Raw genomic sequence first — 18,021 nt, 5'->3', positions numbered from 1 at the left:
AAAGATATCTAACAACTGTTTCCTTTATAGGATCCATGGATTGAAGGAAATCCTTTGTGACAAAACAACTCAAATGTTCCAAACAACATAATAGTCACTCAACCTCAAATTGTGAAGCAATTTATAATATTTTATCCTATTTTCCGGTGTGCACTAATCGGAGTGATTGATAGCTTCTGTTGTAAAGCTATTGCATTCCATCGCCATCTCTCCTCCTCCCAGTCCCATGTGATATGAGGAGAGGAGGAGTATGGTGGGGACTGTGGGAGCTAGCTGCCTCATTGGTGTGCAAGACATGTCCAACCCCTCATTCTCCACAGCACCAGTAAACAGCAACACAGAGGCCCATTGTGCCCAGGCAAAAGAAAATCACTCTGTTTCGGAAGGAATGAACAGAACTCTCACTCAGTCTCACTCATACCAACTCAATGGCCTCTGCTAGTTACCCACAAGCACAAGCTCACTTACCCACAAGCAGAATGTCAGTATTATAAGATAAGACTCATATAATGAACTTTTTCATGGTCAGTGTTCTGTATTGAAAATGTTTAAGCATAAAATCCATGATTCAATCAAATCAGAAGGCCAGTTATTGCTAACTTCAATTCCCAATTTGTGTTGGTTCTCTGTAGACGCTTATTTCATTAATCTATTTGACCAATGTGATTAACAACCTGTGATAAAAAAAAACAACAACAACACTGTGCACTCTTTACAAAGTCAATGTGAAATCCAACAAATCAAGTGAAAAGTCCCCACACTGTAGAATCCATTGAAAATGCACAAGCTGAAAAATATCTGCAACATGGACAGTGACACAATAGTAGCTACTTGAAGCAGCCAGGAAACAAAGTGAGAGAAAAAACAGCAGAACAATCTGGGCTTGAAGAAGGGATAGGTTTACAGCAGACCTCAAAGCAAATGTCACCTGAAGGGCAGAATATAAACTTGTCTCCTTAAAACCATTAGAAACAAGACATGTTGTGTATGAGGAGCTTTGAGAACTAATCATAATTTGTGCCTTTCAAGTAAGCTCCTGGAGAGCTGTAGTTTTTATCACCCTTAAATCAGAATATTGAGATAAATAAACTACACTTTTAGTGGACACTGCTTCTCTCTAACTTTTGGGTAGAAAATAATAAGTGTGAAATTAATGGTATTCCTGTGAGGGCCCTTGGTCGATAAATTCGTCATTCGTGCCAAAAGTACTCATCAAATTCCTCATCAATACACATTGGTCTATGGATTCCATCAAAGAGAGAGATGTTACCGCCCCCAAAGCACCCAGACAGTTATAATCTTAATAATGCTCACCTCAAATTCAGACTTGACAAAGTGCTTCGGTGAAAATGTAATTGCTCTTCTGGCACTTGTATTGCTCATCTATAGCATACAATCTTATGCAATTCGCTAAATTGTACATCTTGAAAGACACTTAGATATTCAAAACATTTACCATACATACCCTCTTCAATTATGTTTAATGTAATGGACAAATAATTAAATTGTACATAAAGATTCTTAAAATACAGCAAATTTCCATTTGCAGAAAGCAAAGATAAAATACTCGGAGTGCAAAGGCACTTATGGAATAAATGGATCGTCATGTGGACGGAACCTTTACATGTGTTTCACACCCATTATTATATACAGGAATGTCATTTCTCAATTATTCATCTAAAAATGATATTTGTTTCCACAGAGACAATAAAATATATTATATAAAATGCACACAGCCGTATTATACATAGTTCTTGCGGTACCTGCTACAGTCTTTATATTTAAAGTATAATAAATATGTTAAACCTCCAGTAATATAATATAACTGTCTGCATAAAGGGCTACGTTGACTCAATACAGATGGAAAAAAAAAAAAAAGATAAAACGGCTTAGGTTGCTTTGTTTGAGTTGGACTCGTCAATTTGTGGAATACATAGATACATACCGATGTAATACGTGTGATGATAGTAAGTAGGGCCATATCTTACAACTGACTCATTGCAGTATGTTTTTCCAGAACTTCGAGGTAGTCTGGTTCTGTTTTTAGCTTCCCAGGCAGTAAAGGGTGTTCATTTTTTGATTGTTCAGCATAATACTTTCGTGGAGTCCCATAGAGAACAGTTTTATTCAACCTGTCCTGTTTGTGTCGTCTAGTAGTTTCAAATGGAGGAATGAATTGTCTTTTCGGTAAAGTGCAGAAACTGTAATTCTGATCGCCAGCCGTCGGAAGCTCCTTAACTCTCTCTGCAATGTTTTGATAAAGCAGCTCCGGCTGTCGATTGCCACAAGATTGTTTCTCATTGAGTTCCACTGTGCTTATGGTATATGGGCTTGGGGGCAACTCCAACTTTTTCGGGTCCATGGTGCTGAAAGTTAGCTCTTTTAGATTCCTATAGTACGCCACCTGCTCGCTATCTTTCTGCATGTAGATGGGGTTCTGACACATCTGGCTAGCGGGGGGAGGGATGTAGTTATACACATGTGTCTCTGTTTTATCTGCAGTGGGCTCTGAGCTATATGAACCATACTGTACGTGGAAAGAGTTTATATCTAAATGATTGGCACTGGCGGGGACGCTATCAATTCCTTTGCGTCGTTTGAGGACGAATACGAAAAGACCAGCCCCGAAGCAGACAGACAGAATGAACACCACGAGCAGTCCCAGTATGAGAACAGACAGGGGCACCTCCGCGTGCATCTCGGGTATCTGCTCTTCTGTTGACGTGATGGCAAGCGGGGGAGTGGAGTCGGTGCTGGGACTGACCGTGGGGGCCTTGGTTAGTCCTACTGTGACCTCGTTAGGCTCGGGACAAATTGCGTCATTACGCAGAGATCTGAGCAGCCGCCCTGCGTGTTTGGAGGGCGAATCACAGGTGATTTCATTTACCACGACACTGGTGCTGGACAGCTCCATCCAGTTTTTAAGGGCGACGATGTCGCATGTGCAATCCCATGGGTTCTCCTGCAGATCGATCTGAATGAATGCGGAGAGCTGGTCGAGCACACCGCGCACCGGCAGGTGGGAGAAGTGATTGTTCCTCAGGTTCAGTCTTGTTAGCATAGTCCCCCAAAATATATTGTCGGGAAGGGATCTTAGTAGATTGTTGTTTAGGAACAGCAGCTGCAGATTCTGTAATGAGTTAAACGTCTGTGGTAAAATGTCCTTGATGACATTGTACTCCAGGTATAAATATTGAAGGCTCTGCAGCCCTACGAATAATGATTGGGATAGACTTTCAATGTAATTGCCATTGAGGTAAAGTCTCCGTAGATTAGCCAGGTTGTCAAAGGCCCCGTCCTGAATAACAGCTATCCTATTATTTCCTAAATGGAGGAGCTCGAGTGTGCTGTATTCGGTTAGGTCTGTTCTATATATGGTATGTAAGTAATTCCCTGTTAAATGCAATTTCTTTGGATAGGAGGGTTTAGGGGTAAGCTCTGTTATATTATGCAATTTCCTCTCCTGGCAGTTGATATTTAATCCAGTGTCTGCGTTCTGGGAGGTACAGACGCATATACTAGGGCAGGTCATGGGAACAGGGGACCTAGTCTGATAAACCATTATAGGCCCCAGCACTTGTTTGTCCTTACCAGACGTTACCCGTTGTGTAGGGCGATTTCTCATTTTAGGGGGACGGGAGGCCCGTGGGGCTTTTGTTGGAGTGACACCGGGGTGTAGTAGGGTGGGAGAGGGGCGGTCGTATTGGGAATCAGAAGGGGGCTGCATTGCGCGGTGATTAGAATCACCAGCATTACGTCGGGGGCATAGATCTTGCCTAATCAATTGCGTAATGTCCTTTCCATGCAGTCTAAAGGGGGTCTCGCACACGATGTCCCCTACAAAGACCGAGATGGTGTCCAGCCAGGCTTTTAAGGGTATCAGATCACAGGTGCAATTCCACGGGTTCTCCTCCAGTTGGATCTCCATAATGCCGCCTATGTGCTCCAGCACACCAGCAAAAGGCAGCATTTTAAGCCGGTTTCCCCTTAGATCCAAATGCGTTAACATAACGAAACGAAATACATTGTTGGGAAGAGACAGCATGAGGTTGTCGTTGAGAATCAGCACTTTTAGTTTATTTAATTTGCCGAATGCACCTGCTTCAATGGCGCTGATGTAATTATAATCTGCCTGTAAATATTCCAAACTCTCTAAACCAGCAAAGGTGACTTCCTTGATTATCTCCAAGTTATTGTTGTTGAGATGAAGTCGTTTTAAAAACCTCAGTCCAGTAAAAGCTCCAGTCTGTATCTCCTGTAACCCGTTGTTTCCCAGGTGAAGGGATGTGACATTACCATAATTGATAAACTCGTTCGGATTAAGTCGCGAAAAAAAGTTTCCATTGAGAAAGAGTTGGCAGATTTTGTTCGGTGGAGGCTGAAATAGACTCACCGTTGTAAACCCTTTGTTTTCGCAGTTAATGCTCAATATATTCTCCTTTTCCTCACAGGAGCAGCGGTTCTTACAAATTTCTTTCGATGTTTTGCGGCTGTCTGTCTTCGATGCGAAACTGGTCACAGTTAAAACGCTGAGCAACAAAACGCTGTTCAGCATTTTTACAACAATGTTGCTGAATTATCCAGCATCAACGTTGTATGAGCCTTGGAGTTGGGAATTTCAGTAGCGACATGTAACCCAAATTAACACAACATTAGTGTAAAAAAGGTACCAGGGCGCACGGACGCGCAGGTCTCTCCATTGATCTTCGTTACAAACCACCAGGCAAATTAAACCAGGAATCATTCATCGGATACGTTCTGCGCCAGGCTTGAGTGGGCACATTGTCTGTTCGTCAGGGGATAGCTTCGCAATGTAGCCTACCGCAATCCCCGGTGTTACCCACGACCATTCATGCAGCAGTTCCAAGCATTTCCGTAGCAGCACAATCAGAAACAGTGAGATAGATACTCACTCAGCGACAGAGATTGCACAGTCTCTGCTCGCCTTGATCCCACGAAATTCCATTCGTCATTAAGTACAATTTCGTTTTTTACAAAAAAATAAATGTATGTAGTATATCACTTGGAGTTTTCCTTCACTTTCTCGATAAAAACACTGAGAGATCCAACTCTGAGAGAGACTGGATACTGAGGAATAACGGGCTGAAGCATCCTCTGCCTGCGCATCCGCAGAGGGCTATCTATGCCTGAGAATTTCTGCTCTACGTCCTCCCACATTCAAGGAATTCAGCCCTACGTCACTAGCATCGACAACTGTCATACTTGTTAAGAAAAGTTTTCCATTCTTCTCATAGTAATTGTAAAAATAGCATTATTTTTCAGGCTGGGATTAGTGGTACCTTGGCTACTAATGAAAATAGCAGTAGTAGGATAGTTTATAATAAACACCATGCTAATGTTATAATAATAAACACATTGTCACAGGGTAATACAAATTAAATTGGAATACACCACCCTTTTGTAGAGTTAACGACATTAATGGGATCTTCAGAAAAGTAGTGTACTACAATGTCATTAGATTTTATTTCCCCTACAAAATGCATGAGAAAATATATGAAAAATGAATCTTCAATACAACCTTCAGTTGTATTATTATTTTTTATGATTTAGAAACCAAGCTCAGTATTGTAAGTGGAATCTTGTTTTTTGCACACCACTAGGGGGAATACGCACCTCTACCGTTTGAATAGGGCTTCAACACACACACATATGCAGGCCCAATTCAAAAGAGTAACATGTTTTCTATATAGTGACTGTGATAAAGTAACCTAAAGTAGCAGGCATAGAACGAGCCTGAACAAACGGATGTTAGGTTGAAAATACTGTATCCGTAAACCCGATCTTAGTATAGGCTAGTGATTAACTAATGTGTCTCATGGGCAAGGGGTGTTACAGGAAGCAACATTTCCTTTCATAGGATACCCAGAGGCAATGTAATTATTATTGGTTGGTTGAACCTTATTGGGGGCATGAGATCCCTCCGAGCAGTTACCAAAACAATGGCGGACAATTTCTCTCCGCTTGGATCACACTTCGACAACCCTAAAACCAGTAGTAACTACCAACTTCAATGACATTTATCTTAAAATTAAAATAAATATAAAATTTTCCTGGACCCCAATAAGATTGTTGCCGAGGAGGGCTTGTTAGCTAACTTAAGGGTTTGAGTCACCTCAGCCATTTTTTTATAAAACAGGTCAGCGACCAACACTAGCTAGCTAACGTGAGCTAGACATGTCACATAGGCACCAGAAGCCAGCTGGTTAGATATGGTTCAACCATGGACAACAACAACAACTGACTACTAGTTCGTTTTCACCAAAATATGTTCAACTCATGGATAGTTTATCCAGTGATCACTGCATTTAGAAGTATAGCTACTGACTGACATGTATATAGCTAGCATGCTGGCTAACACTGGCCAGGCAGTAGTCAACTAGCTAGCTAACAGTTAGCCAAACTCAAGAGCTAATGGTTAGGCATGATAACACCATGGGCAACAATAACTGGCAATACGTTTGTTTTTAGACAAATATGTTCAACTCATAGTAAGTTTATACACTGACCACTGCATTTGGGATGCTAGCTACGTTACTGAAATGTAGATAACTAGCTCACCCCTCCAGCCAGTAGCCATTACTTGGCAACAAATCGTGGATTTCCTATTCCGTGGGTCAACTTGCTTATATTAATCAACAGACAGTTTGTGGAAAGGTAAAACCCCACCGGTGTGACCTCACACACCCAAGAAAGCTCAACCAATCACCCAACATAACTCATGAATATCAATGACTTTCCTACGAAAGGACATTTTGTTTACAGGAAGGACCTGGACAAAAGTCTTTAGGGTTAAGTCAAGTCGACTTGGTTATATAGCCTACAGATTCATCCACAAGAATAAAATCAGCACAGAACAAAATGTCCATACAATGAATCAATTCAAATATAATACAGAGCTCTTATACAGTAGACCACCATTCTCAAAATATCAAAGGGAGAAACTAAACTCCTGAGCCAAAGTTGTTCGCCTTGCCACCCAGGACAGCTTTTCCCGTTTTCTTAAACCCTTACGAAAAAACATTGCAGTCAGAGTGTAATGTAATTTGAGTACAGTATTACTGCAGTATGCTGCAAAACCTGCATCCAAAATAACCGCTTTTTTACTGCAGTCATTTTGCAGTGTAACTGCAGTTAGAGTGCAGTTATTCTGCAGTTACTGTGTCCAAAATACCATAGTCGACTGCAGTTACTGAACATTTACTGCAGTTTCAAAACTGCAATATTTTTTTGTAAGGGCAACCTTACGTTCTGCGCAGCTGTTACTGGATATGAATAGGCACCCAATCTTATAGGATCAGGAAGTGCAATTCGGATGTGTGGGAAACAATGAATGAGCATGCGATTAACATTTCTAAAGTGAGTTATTCATGACCTATAGGTCTTATGGTAAACAAAAATCATAATCATTAGCTGACCGTGTAAACTACTAAACCAAACGCTTGCATGAGCGCAATAATTGCCATTGCTGAAATAGGCCTATTCAAACAAACACAGAAGCAAGGTGAATAAAATTCACATATGTCTAAACAACATAAAGACTAAATGACTTTGACATTACTTTGATAATAATGTTCTAATTACTGAGGTAAACCTACAACAAAATACCTAGCGTTTAGGTATACATTCGGTATCGGGTAGACAACCAAATTAATGTAATGGCGGGGAGTAAGGGGAATATTAATTTGTGAAATTCAGACTGTGCTAGGCTGGCTTGCATCCTCACAGTCAGTGAACATGATGTTTACTCTGTCTAGATTAAGGACTCATATCCATTTAAACATGTTTCATGTTTCTGCATATTGTTTGAGATTACACTATTTAAAATGGTTTTGTACCCATAATTTAAGATGAGAATCATGTCATAAACGCAATAAATCATAGTCTGATAGAATAACACAAAGGACAATAACAATAACTTCCAAATAGTTTCAGATGGATTTCTACATATTTGTGAGGGCACAGCTTGACAGGCCAATTGTCAAATTCATTACAGGGCACAGAGGGGAATGGTTACCAAATGCACCACTGCAAGAGTGGGCTTGGTGTTTTAACTATCTGATTGCATAAAGCAATGTGGTCATAAAAATACATGATAGCCAACAATAGACAGAAATGCGGCAGGCCCTACGTGGAATTGTTCCTTTTGGCATTTTGCCCCAAAGTTACACACAGCACAACTAAACGTTCCAAAGAATTCAGTTGTAGCCATCTCTATCACATAACATTTGACCAGAACGTGATGATGGAGAACTGACTTTGGATGGGGTAATGGTAATCTCTTGAGGGAAACTTTTGCTTCCTGTAGTCTCTAATGAACAGGATGTATTCTATAATCTGATAAGGTATTTGAACACCCCACACATAACAAGATAGGAGATAACAGAAGTTTTGTCTTTGGACTGTTGACACAGGATAGATAAAGTGTCACGTATGACACAACGAGAGATAACAAATATACAGTACATGCAACTATGTAAGTCTTTATTTAGGACACATGTGGCATTGATCTTTGGCTCTTTTTAACCCATTAGAGGACTCCTTCTTTAATCCATCTGTGAGGTCAGGTCTTTGTCATTGTAAATAAAGTTGAAGTCAGAAGGTCACATACACTTAGGTTGGAGTTGTTAAAACTCATTTCTCAACCACTACATACATTTCCTGTGAACAAACTATAGTTTTGGCAAGTCGGTTAGGACATCTACTTTGTGCATGACACAAGTAGCATTGCCTTTAAATTGTTTTAACTTGGGTCAAGCATTTCTGGTAGCCTTCCACAAGCTTCCCACAATAAGTTGGGTGAATTTTGGCCCATTCCTCGTGACAGAGCTGGTGTAGCTGATTCAGGTTTGTAGGCCTCCTTGCTCGCACACGCTTTTTAAGTTCCGCCCACAAATTTTCTGTAGGATTGAGGTCAGGGCTTTGCGATGGCCACTCCAATACCTTGATTTTGTTGTCCTTAAGCCATTTTGCCACAACAAGTATGCTTGGGATCAATGTCCATTTGGAAGACCAATTTGCAACCAAGCTTTAACTTCCTGACTGATGTCTTGAGATGTTGCTTCAATATATTCACATAATTTCCCTCCCTCATGATGACATCTATTTTGGGAAGTGCACTATTCCCTCCTGCAGCAAAACACCCCCAACAACATGATGCTTCCACCCCTGTGCTTCACGGTTAGGATGGTGTTCTTCGGCTTGCAAGCCTCCCCCTTTTTCCTCCAAACATAACAACGGTCATTATGGACAAACAGTTCAATTTTTGTTTCATCAGACATTTCTCCAAAAAGTACGACCTTTGTCCCCAAGTGCAGTTGCAAACCATAGTCTGGAAATTTTATGGCGGTTCCTCCTTGCTGAGCAGCCTTTCCAGTTACGTCAAGATAGGACTCGTTTTACTGTGGATATAGATACTTTTGTACCTGTTTCCTCCTGCATCTTCACAAGGTCCTTTGCTGTTGTTCTGGGATTGATTTGCACATTTCGCACCAAAGTACGTTCATCTCAAGGAGACAGAACGCGTCTCCTTCCTGAGCAGCATGACGGCTCCGTGGTCCCATGGTGTTTATACTTGCGTACTATTGTTTGTACAGATGAACGTGGTACCTTCAGGCGTTTGAATATTGCTCCCAAGGATAAACCAGACTTGTGGAGGTCTACAATTTTTTTTCTGAGGTCTTGGATGATTTCTTTTGATTTTCCCATGTCAAGCAAAGAGGCACTGAGTTTGAAGGTAGGCCTTGAAATACATCCACAGGTACACCTCCAATTGACTCAAATGATGTCAATTAGCGTATCAGAAGCTTTTAAAACTATGACATCATTTTCTGGAATTTTCCAAGTTGTTTAAAGGCACGGTCAACATAGTGTTTGTATACTTCTGACCCACTGGAATTGTGATACAGTGTTACATAAGTTATACATCTGTCTGTAAACAATTGTTGGAAAAATTACTTGTGTCATGCACAAAGTAGATGTCCTTACCGACTTGTCAAAACTATAGTTTGTTGACAATACATTTTTGGAGTGGTTGAAAAACGAGTTGTAATGACTCCAACCTAAGTGTATGTAAACTTCCAACTTCAAGTGTTTGTGCACAAATATGTACAGTATGTATGCATATTCAGAATATATTTACACTATAAACAGAAATGCAAGGGGGGGAATAATATCCATTGCTTGTGTTTCTTGTCCCAAGCAAGCCTCTTCTTATTATTGGTGTCCTTTAATAGTGGTTTCTTTGCAGCAATTTGACCATGAAAGCCGGATTCACAGTCTCATCTGAACAGTTTCTATTTGTAGTGCTCAAGCTCTGATATCGAAGTGAAGAAATTAGCTATAAGTGAAGAAATTAGCTATAAGTGATTTCACGCGTGAGCACTGGGTGTCGGTAATCGGTAAATGAGTGTGGCATTTTGAATCACAGTGTTTTCCAAACGAAACATAAGACCTGTTCATTTTGAATGATGTGTCTAATGTAGAGAACTGTGTTTAGTGTTTTGCAAAGAGTGTGTTTTACAATTGCAAAATGAGTGTAAAGCAGATAATGTGCTTGAAATTTTGCAGACTTGGTCTGAAGATTAGATGCATTAGTTAATGGTTTCACTGAGTGTGCCTCATGTGTGTAAGTGATTGTAAAACACTGTAAATCAAGCATTTTTGCAGATAAGACCGGTCTATCACAATACTCATAACATGCCAGTTACCACAATCTGTATAGCTGTATCTCTCTAAAGATTTTCTACATATTTGATGTCAGAAATCCTGCCCTCAAAACCCTATCCTTGTCTCAAGAAGGACTGGACATCGATGAGCACTCAAAGCAGTTCAACCAGAAATAACCTAGTCTCTCTCTCTCTCTCTCTGCTACTTCTCTTTTATTAACCCATCACTGGGCAGGAGCTTGTATTTTCCTACAGATTCACTCACATCCTGAGACAATGTGCTCCTCACACATAACTTCTGTGGTCCTGTCAAGTCACACAGTGATGAATTGTGTTACAGAAGCCTGCAGAAGTGCTGACCTGAACACAAGTTGCTATGAACGATTTCCTGTTGTCTGCTAAAGGGAGTGAGTGATGGATTGAGGGCTTGGACACATCTATCTGTTACTCCGGAGTCAGGTGTTGCCACCTTTGTGTATCTCTGCTGTTCCACTTTTCCTTCTTTCCTTTACAGGCTATGTCCCTGAGAGGTCTGTCTCTCTGTCTCTTTTCTTAAGTGCAACCAATTTTGTTTATGGTGACTATGCAGGTCAGAGAACAAGAGAATCCAGAACAGACAATATTCACTCTGGCCTCAAATGTTGTTGTTTTGTATTCCTTTAAGTATTTGCCTTAGTGTTTTTTGGCTTACGCATAATGGTGAAGCAAAGACAAAATTCCTTTTCACATGATTTTAATCTCATTCCAAAACGGCATTTTGCCTCGCTTATGTGCTTGATGAAAACTGTGGTATGAATAATTCTGTAAAATGAAGCACTGCGATCCTGCACCAGTAAAAAAATGGATTCAATATTCAAATTCAATCACATAAGAAAAAAAATATTAGTGTTCTCTACATAGACAGGAGAGTCAGAGAGAGAGGGAGGGAAGGAAAGAAGGAAAAGGAAAGAAAGAAAAGGAAAGAGGGAGAGAAAGAGAGAGAAGTTACTTATTTCCAGAACACCAGGTTGTTGTTCTCTCCCATTCCAGGGGCTCAGCAGAATCTAATATAATTATCTCCTGAGAGACATCTCACCATCTGAACTGGCAAATCATTATGATAAATTAATTTAGCAGAAGGAATTGTTTGAGATAGATTAGGTGTCCATTTGATTGAAAAGATTGTTAACGAGTAATAATGTCCACTTCAATTTCAGAGGCCACAAGATAATCACTTCTTCATTTGCTGTCTCCCTGTTTTCAATCTGCAATAGTTTACTGTTTATATAAAACTCGCTATAAAGACCAATGATCTTTGTCCTACTTTGCCACAACTCTTAAGTGTCAGTACAGTAGCTGCAGCAATAATGGGTGACATTGAAAATGGATCATTGAGGTTAATTCATGAAACTACAGCTCACTTGTTGTGTAGTGGTTATGAGGAAGAAACAAGATAACACAATCAGCTATTTATTTATTTATTTGTAATCCATTTGAACAAGGCTCCTGAAACGCCAGACACTATTGTTGTTTGTTGATGAATTTGTAATGACAGTCATCCCCGGATATCCAGTATCTAGCACAACCTATAGATTTCCAGGGCTGAGAGAGAATGCAACCAGAGCCTCCAACAGTACTCTGGTGTGTGAGAGAGTGCCAGACAACGGCTCTTACCCTGCCATGTGTGAGGGTGCCAGACAGTGGCTCTATCCCCAGCAGTTTGGTTATAGGCTTGAGTCTGTGTGACCACACATCTTTCCATAGTAAAGCAATTGGAGACAGAAAAGATCCCAGGCAGACAGGGCTTGGTATGGAGTGTTGGGTCTGACCGGTCTCTGGGGACATGATGCACACACAAGTTTAAGCAGGGACAAGTCTGTGTGTCTTTATACACAAATTGAAACAGCAATGTGCAGCCTTTAGCTAGACAGCTCAAAAACCTGGATTCGTTCTGTCGGCCTAAGAAATATCCTCCAACTGCTCCCATCATCCAGCTGGTTTTGGTAATTTGAAAATCAGTTCTTATATAATCATAGCACAATTTTCCAGCTTTTTAAAATACAGATGGTTCTCAAGAGGATACACCCTTTGGTGAATAAAAGAGACAACTTTTGCTATTGTGGTCTGCACCCTGAGTTGTGAGTATAGATGTGGCTCTCCTCTGGGACAGGGCTCCAGACTAACATTTCCCCTGGTGGCGCAGTGTCACACAATAAAATACATTTGAGACATCATCTTATGGCTTGTTTTGTTAGCAACCTTACTTTGCTACCTGGCAACTTTACGTATTTTACTTTTTAGTTTTCCCTTGCTCAATTATAATTTTTTTTCATTAAACTGTATTTTTTTCCACTCCGGACGCTTTATCTGGACATGGTTCGTCAGGACATCCAACAGCCAATGCTAAGTAGTAACATTAACATGATGCCTTCGAATTGCAGTCGCTGTACTCATAATATACAGGAGAACGATCGCCTTACAGTGAGGATAGCTGTGCTGCAAGCCCATCTTCAGACGCAATCGTTAGGCGAGGGTAATTTCAGTGAAGGAAAGGATGAAACAGCATCTGTGCCACCAGTAACTACAGATAGTAACGTTAGTCCAAATGCCCTCGCACGGTCCCCGCAGCCAACTTTCTCATGGTTTCTGGAGGGAAATGCTGTAGGAATGCTCAACCGGTGTCGCTCATTCAGCCGGTTTTCCCCATTAAGCAATGAGTCGGAGGCCGAGCCTTCTCTGGTCTCTACTCCTCCCGTTACGGGGTCTGAGACGCCGAAGCTTCCCACAATTAGCTCTGATAAATTGAAAACCCTAGTCATTGGCGACTCCATTACCCGCAGTATTAGATTTAAAACGAATCATCCAGTGATCATACACTGTTTACCAGGGGGCAGGGCTACCGACGTTCAGGCTAATCTGAAGATGGTGCTGGCTGAAGCTAAAACTGGCGAGTGTAGAGATATTGTTCTCTCACATCTCGAAATAGGGCTACTTAATGTTAGATCCCTCACTTCAAAGGCATGGAACCAATCATCCACCTCCACTGACTAAAAAGGGGACTTTCAGTATCTGTCCAACACTCGACATAGTCCTCAGTCCAGACTTTCTGAACAATGTGGATTAACAAGAAAGACTACATGAACTAATCACTGATAATAATCTTTATGTGATTGGCCTGATGAATTACTATGTTAAATGAGGCCTCACCTCCTGGTTACACTAATGATCGTGCACCCCGCAAAGGCGGAGGTGTTGCTAACATTTACGATAGCAAATTTCAATTTACAAAAATAAAATGACGGTTTCGTCTTTTGAGCTTCTAGTCATGAAATCTATTCAGCCTACTCAATCACTGTTTGTAGCTACTGTTTACAGGTCTCCTGGGCCATATGCAGCGTTCCTCACTTCCTACTCACTGTCACAGTCATACTCTGGACCTAGTTTTGTCCCATGGGATACATGTTGTGAATGGAGTGGACATGGCGCCACACCAAACTGGAAATCTTCCGACTAGCTTGGAAAGACAGTACCGTGCAGTAACGAAGAGCCCTCACTGCTGCTTGATCATCCTATTTTTCCAACTTAATTGAGGAAAATAAGAATAATCCAAAATTTATTTTTGATACTGTCGCAAAGCTAACTAAAAGGCAGCATTCCCCAAGAGAGTATGGCTTTCACTTCAGCAGTAATAAATTCATGAGCATCTTTGAGGAAAAGATCCTGAACATTAGAAAGCACGGACTCCTCTTTAAATCTACGTATTCCTCCAAAGCTCAGTTGACCTAAGTATGCACAACTCTGCCAGGACCTAGGATCAAGAGAGACACTCAAGTGTTTTAGTACTATATCTCTTGACACAAAGATGAAAATAATCATTGCCTCTAAACCTTCAAGCTGCATACTGGACCCTATTCCAACTAAATTACTGAAAGAGCTGCTTCCTGTGCTTGGCCCTCCTATGTTGAACATAATAAACGGCTCTCTATCCACCTGATGTGTACCAAACTCACTAAAAGTGGCAGCAATAAAGCCTCTCTTGAAAAAGCCAAACCTTGACCCAGAAAATATAGAAAACTATCGACCTATATCGAATCCTCCATTCCATTTTTGAAAAAGCTATTGTGCAGCAACTCACTGCCTTCCTGAAGACAAGCAATGTATATGAAATGCTTAGGTCTGGTTTTAGACCCCATCATAGCACTGAGAATGCACTTGTGAAGGTGGTAAATGACCTTTTAATGGCGTCAGACCAAGGCTCTGCATCTGTCCTCGTGCTCCTAGACCTTAGTGCTGCTTTTGATACCATCGATCACCACATTCTTTTGGAGAGATTGGAAACCCAAATTGGTCTACACGGACAAGTTCTGGCCTGGTTTAGATATTATCTGTCGGAAATATATCAGTTTGTCTCTGTGAATGGTTTGTCCTCTGACAAATCAACTGTAAATTTCGGTGTTCCTCAAGGTTCCGTTTTAGGACCACTATTGTTTTCACTATATATTTTACCTCTTGGGGATGTCATTGGAAAACATAATGTTAACTTTTACTGCTATGCGGATGACACACAGCTGTACATTTCAATGAAACATGGTGAAGCCCCAAAATTGCCCTCGCTAGAAGCCTGTGTTTCAGACATAAGTAAACTTCAGTTCGTGCTAAATATGGCTGCTAGAATAATTTATTTTTTAATTTTTTAATTTTACTAGGCCAGTAAGTTAAGAACAAATTCTAGGAACAGTGGGTTAACTGCCTGTTTAGGGGCAGAACAACAGATCTGTACCTTGTCAGCTTGGGGATTTGAACTTGCAACCTTTCGGTTACTAGTCCAACACTCTAACCACTAGGCTACCCTGCTGCCTCAATCCTGACTAGATCCAGAAAAATGTATCATATCACTCCAGAGCTAGCCTCCTGTTAAGGCAAGGGCTGATTTCAAGGTTTTACTGCTAACCTACAAAGCATTACATGGTCTTGCTCCTACCTATCTTTCCGATTTGGTCCTGCCGTACATACCTACACGTACTCTACGGTCACAAGTTGCAGGCCTCCTAATTGTCCCTAGATTTTCTAAGCAAACAGCTGGAGGCAGGGCTTTCTCCTATAGAGCTCCATTTTTATGGAATGGTCTGCCTACCCATGTGAGAGATGCAGACTCGGTCTCAAACTTTAAGTCTTCACTGAAGACTCATCTCTTCAGTAGGTCATATGATTGAGTGTAGTCTGCCCCAGGAGTGGGAAGGTGAACGAAAAGGCTCTGGAGCAACGAACCGTCCTTGCTGTCTCTGCCTGGCCGGGGCCACTCTCTCCACTGGGATTCTCTGCCTCTAACCATATTACAGGGGCTGAGTCACTGGCTTACAGGTGGTCTTCCATGCCGTCCCTAGGAGGAGTGCATCACTTGAGTGGGTTGAGTCACTAAAGGGATCTTCCTGTCTGGGTTGGCGCCACCCCCCCCCCCCCTAATGTGAAAACACATGAGCTAGATCACTAACTAAACCAAACAAAAATATGAAAGAAACATGCAACAATTTTACTGAGTTAGAGTTAAGGAAATCTGTCAATTAAAATAATTTCATTAGGTCCTAATCTACGGATTTCACGACTGGATAGGGGCACAGCCATCGGTGGGCCTGGGAGGGCACTGTCGTGGTAATTTCCTCTATTACTAAATGAGAGGAGAGTTTACAAACCACACACAAGTCAGTTATTCTTCAAACTTTATCTTTTAATAATATGAGCTTCACCATAGCCCTGAGTGTGTCAACTTAATGGCAACTGAACTCTTTTATAGCAAAGATCCACCCCCTAGTCGACATGACAAACCACAGATAATAGGAACTGTTCACAAAGAAATACTTTTACTTGAGAGAAGAGCATCCCATAGCATGACTTTTCCCTAGAGAAGAGAGAGGAAAATGCAACTGCCAACATTATAGTCTAAAATAATACATTCTAATGACAAGTATAAAGTAAATAAGACATCTTATTTATCTACGTTACTTAACTAATGCTAATTCAGCTATGACAGCACCCACATAAAAAAAAAATCTCCCCACAAAAGGCTTTATTGAAGACAGAAATCCTCAGTTTCATCAGCTATCCGGGTGGCTAGTCTCAGACAATCCCGCACGTGAAGAAGCCGGATGTGGAGGTCCTGAGAGCAAATTCGTGCTCTCCATTTTCCATTTATCATATCAGATATCTTGATTGTAAAACAGTGTGCTTTGAGCTCAATAGCTATAGTTAATAAATATAAATTATAACTTCAGAAAGCTGAGACCCTCCTCTGTTTAATATGGACAACTAGTTTCTTTCAAAGTAGTTTTTCCCGGATTTGCATTTCAAAATGTTGTACAATCACAACGGGCACACAAGGGGAGAGAGAGTGTGTGAGAGGCTTACTCAGTACAGCAGCCGGCCCTAGTGAAACAGGCAAGCACAACAGAAGGGCAGACAACGTTATTAGAGGAATCATGAGGTTAATGCACTTTACTCTTTAGCAAAGAAAATACAGGGCATTTTGGTTGAGGTGACCAGATAGAATGTGCAGCTCTCACCAGTGTGACCAATTAAAAATGGATCTCGCATTTTTGTAGGATGCCAGGAAGTGTCTACTCTTGGCCTAGAAAGCAATCTATTTCAGGCTTGCAGCCATTTGAGCACTGCAGACATGTCAACACCGAGCACACTTCCAGGAAGAGGAACACATGTTATTTGTGTGTCTTGAAGTATCATTTAGACTGCTGTTGAGAAATAGTTACTATTTTGGCAACTCCTTCATGGAACAAAGATATGCCACAAATAACCTTTTTGGTACATGGAAATACTTTTATGTAACTACATGCTAACTGTTCAGTACAGTACACGTGATAAACCTCTTCCTATTACGTTTGCAAGAATGTCAGATGTAGCCTACAGAAGTTCAAAGCCACCCTCCCAGTCATACTGTGATAGAGCTGGGAAAAGAACTCTCTCTTTTATGGAGGACATAAAAGAAAACCCATATTAAAATTGTGTATAACTTATACAAGCTCTTTCCTCTCTCCCTGTTTTACTGTCTACTCGGTAATTCAGAATCAGTCTTGTTACCTTTATATTCACAGATTTCTGTAGTCTGTTATGACCCTGTTTGCTGTCATAACCATATGCGCTCTTTGAGACAATTAAGGAAAATTAAGACATATTCCAGCCCAGCAGCCCTGGACACCATAGCTTTCTTTAAACAGAACAGAATAAATGGTAAAGGGTTTTGCTGCTTATGCATTCCCCACAAAGTCTTTATAGACATAGTCACGTCATTCTGCTTTTAATTATCCTAAGAAAAGTGTTATGTGGTGCATAATGGAGATTTTTCTCA

General features: G+C 40.9%; 1 protein-coding gene across 1 annotated transcript; it reads right to left on the bottom strand.

The window, feature by feature from the left end:
* Positions 1–531: 531 nt before the first annotated feature.
* On the bottom strand, positions 532–5,122 carry LOC123994025 (SLIT and NTRK-like protein 2). Its single transcript, XM_046296504.1, has one exon. The coding sequence runs from the start codon at positions 4,553–4,555 to the stop codon at positions 1,985–1,987; it is 2,571 nt and encodes an 856-aa protein (XP_046152460.1). The 5' UTR covers positions 4,556–5,122; the 3' UTR covers positions 532–1,984.
* Between the last annotated feature and the right edge of the window lie 12,899 nt (positions 5,123–18,021).

The sequence above is a fragment of the Oncorhynchus gorbuscha genome, linkage group LG13, assembly GCF_021184085.1.
Source record: "Oncorhynchus gorbuscha isolate QuinsamMale2020 ecotype Even-year linkage group LG13, OgorEven_v1.0, whole genome shotgun sequence".
Taxonomy (NCBI): Eukaryota; Metazoa; Chordata; class Actinopteri; order Salmoniformes; family Salmonidae; genus Oncorhynchus; species Oncorhynchus gorbuscha.
The sequence above is the reverse complement of the archived record's forward strand: the minus strand, read 5'-3'. Positions and strand labels throughout refer to the sequence as shown.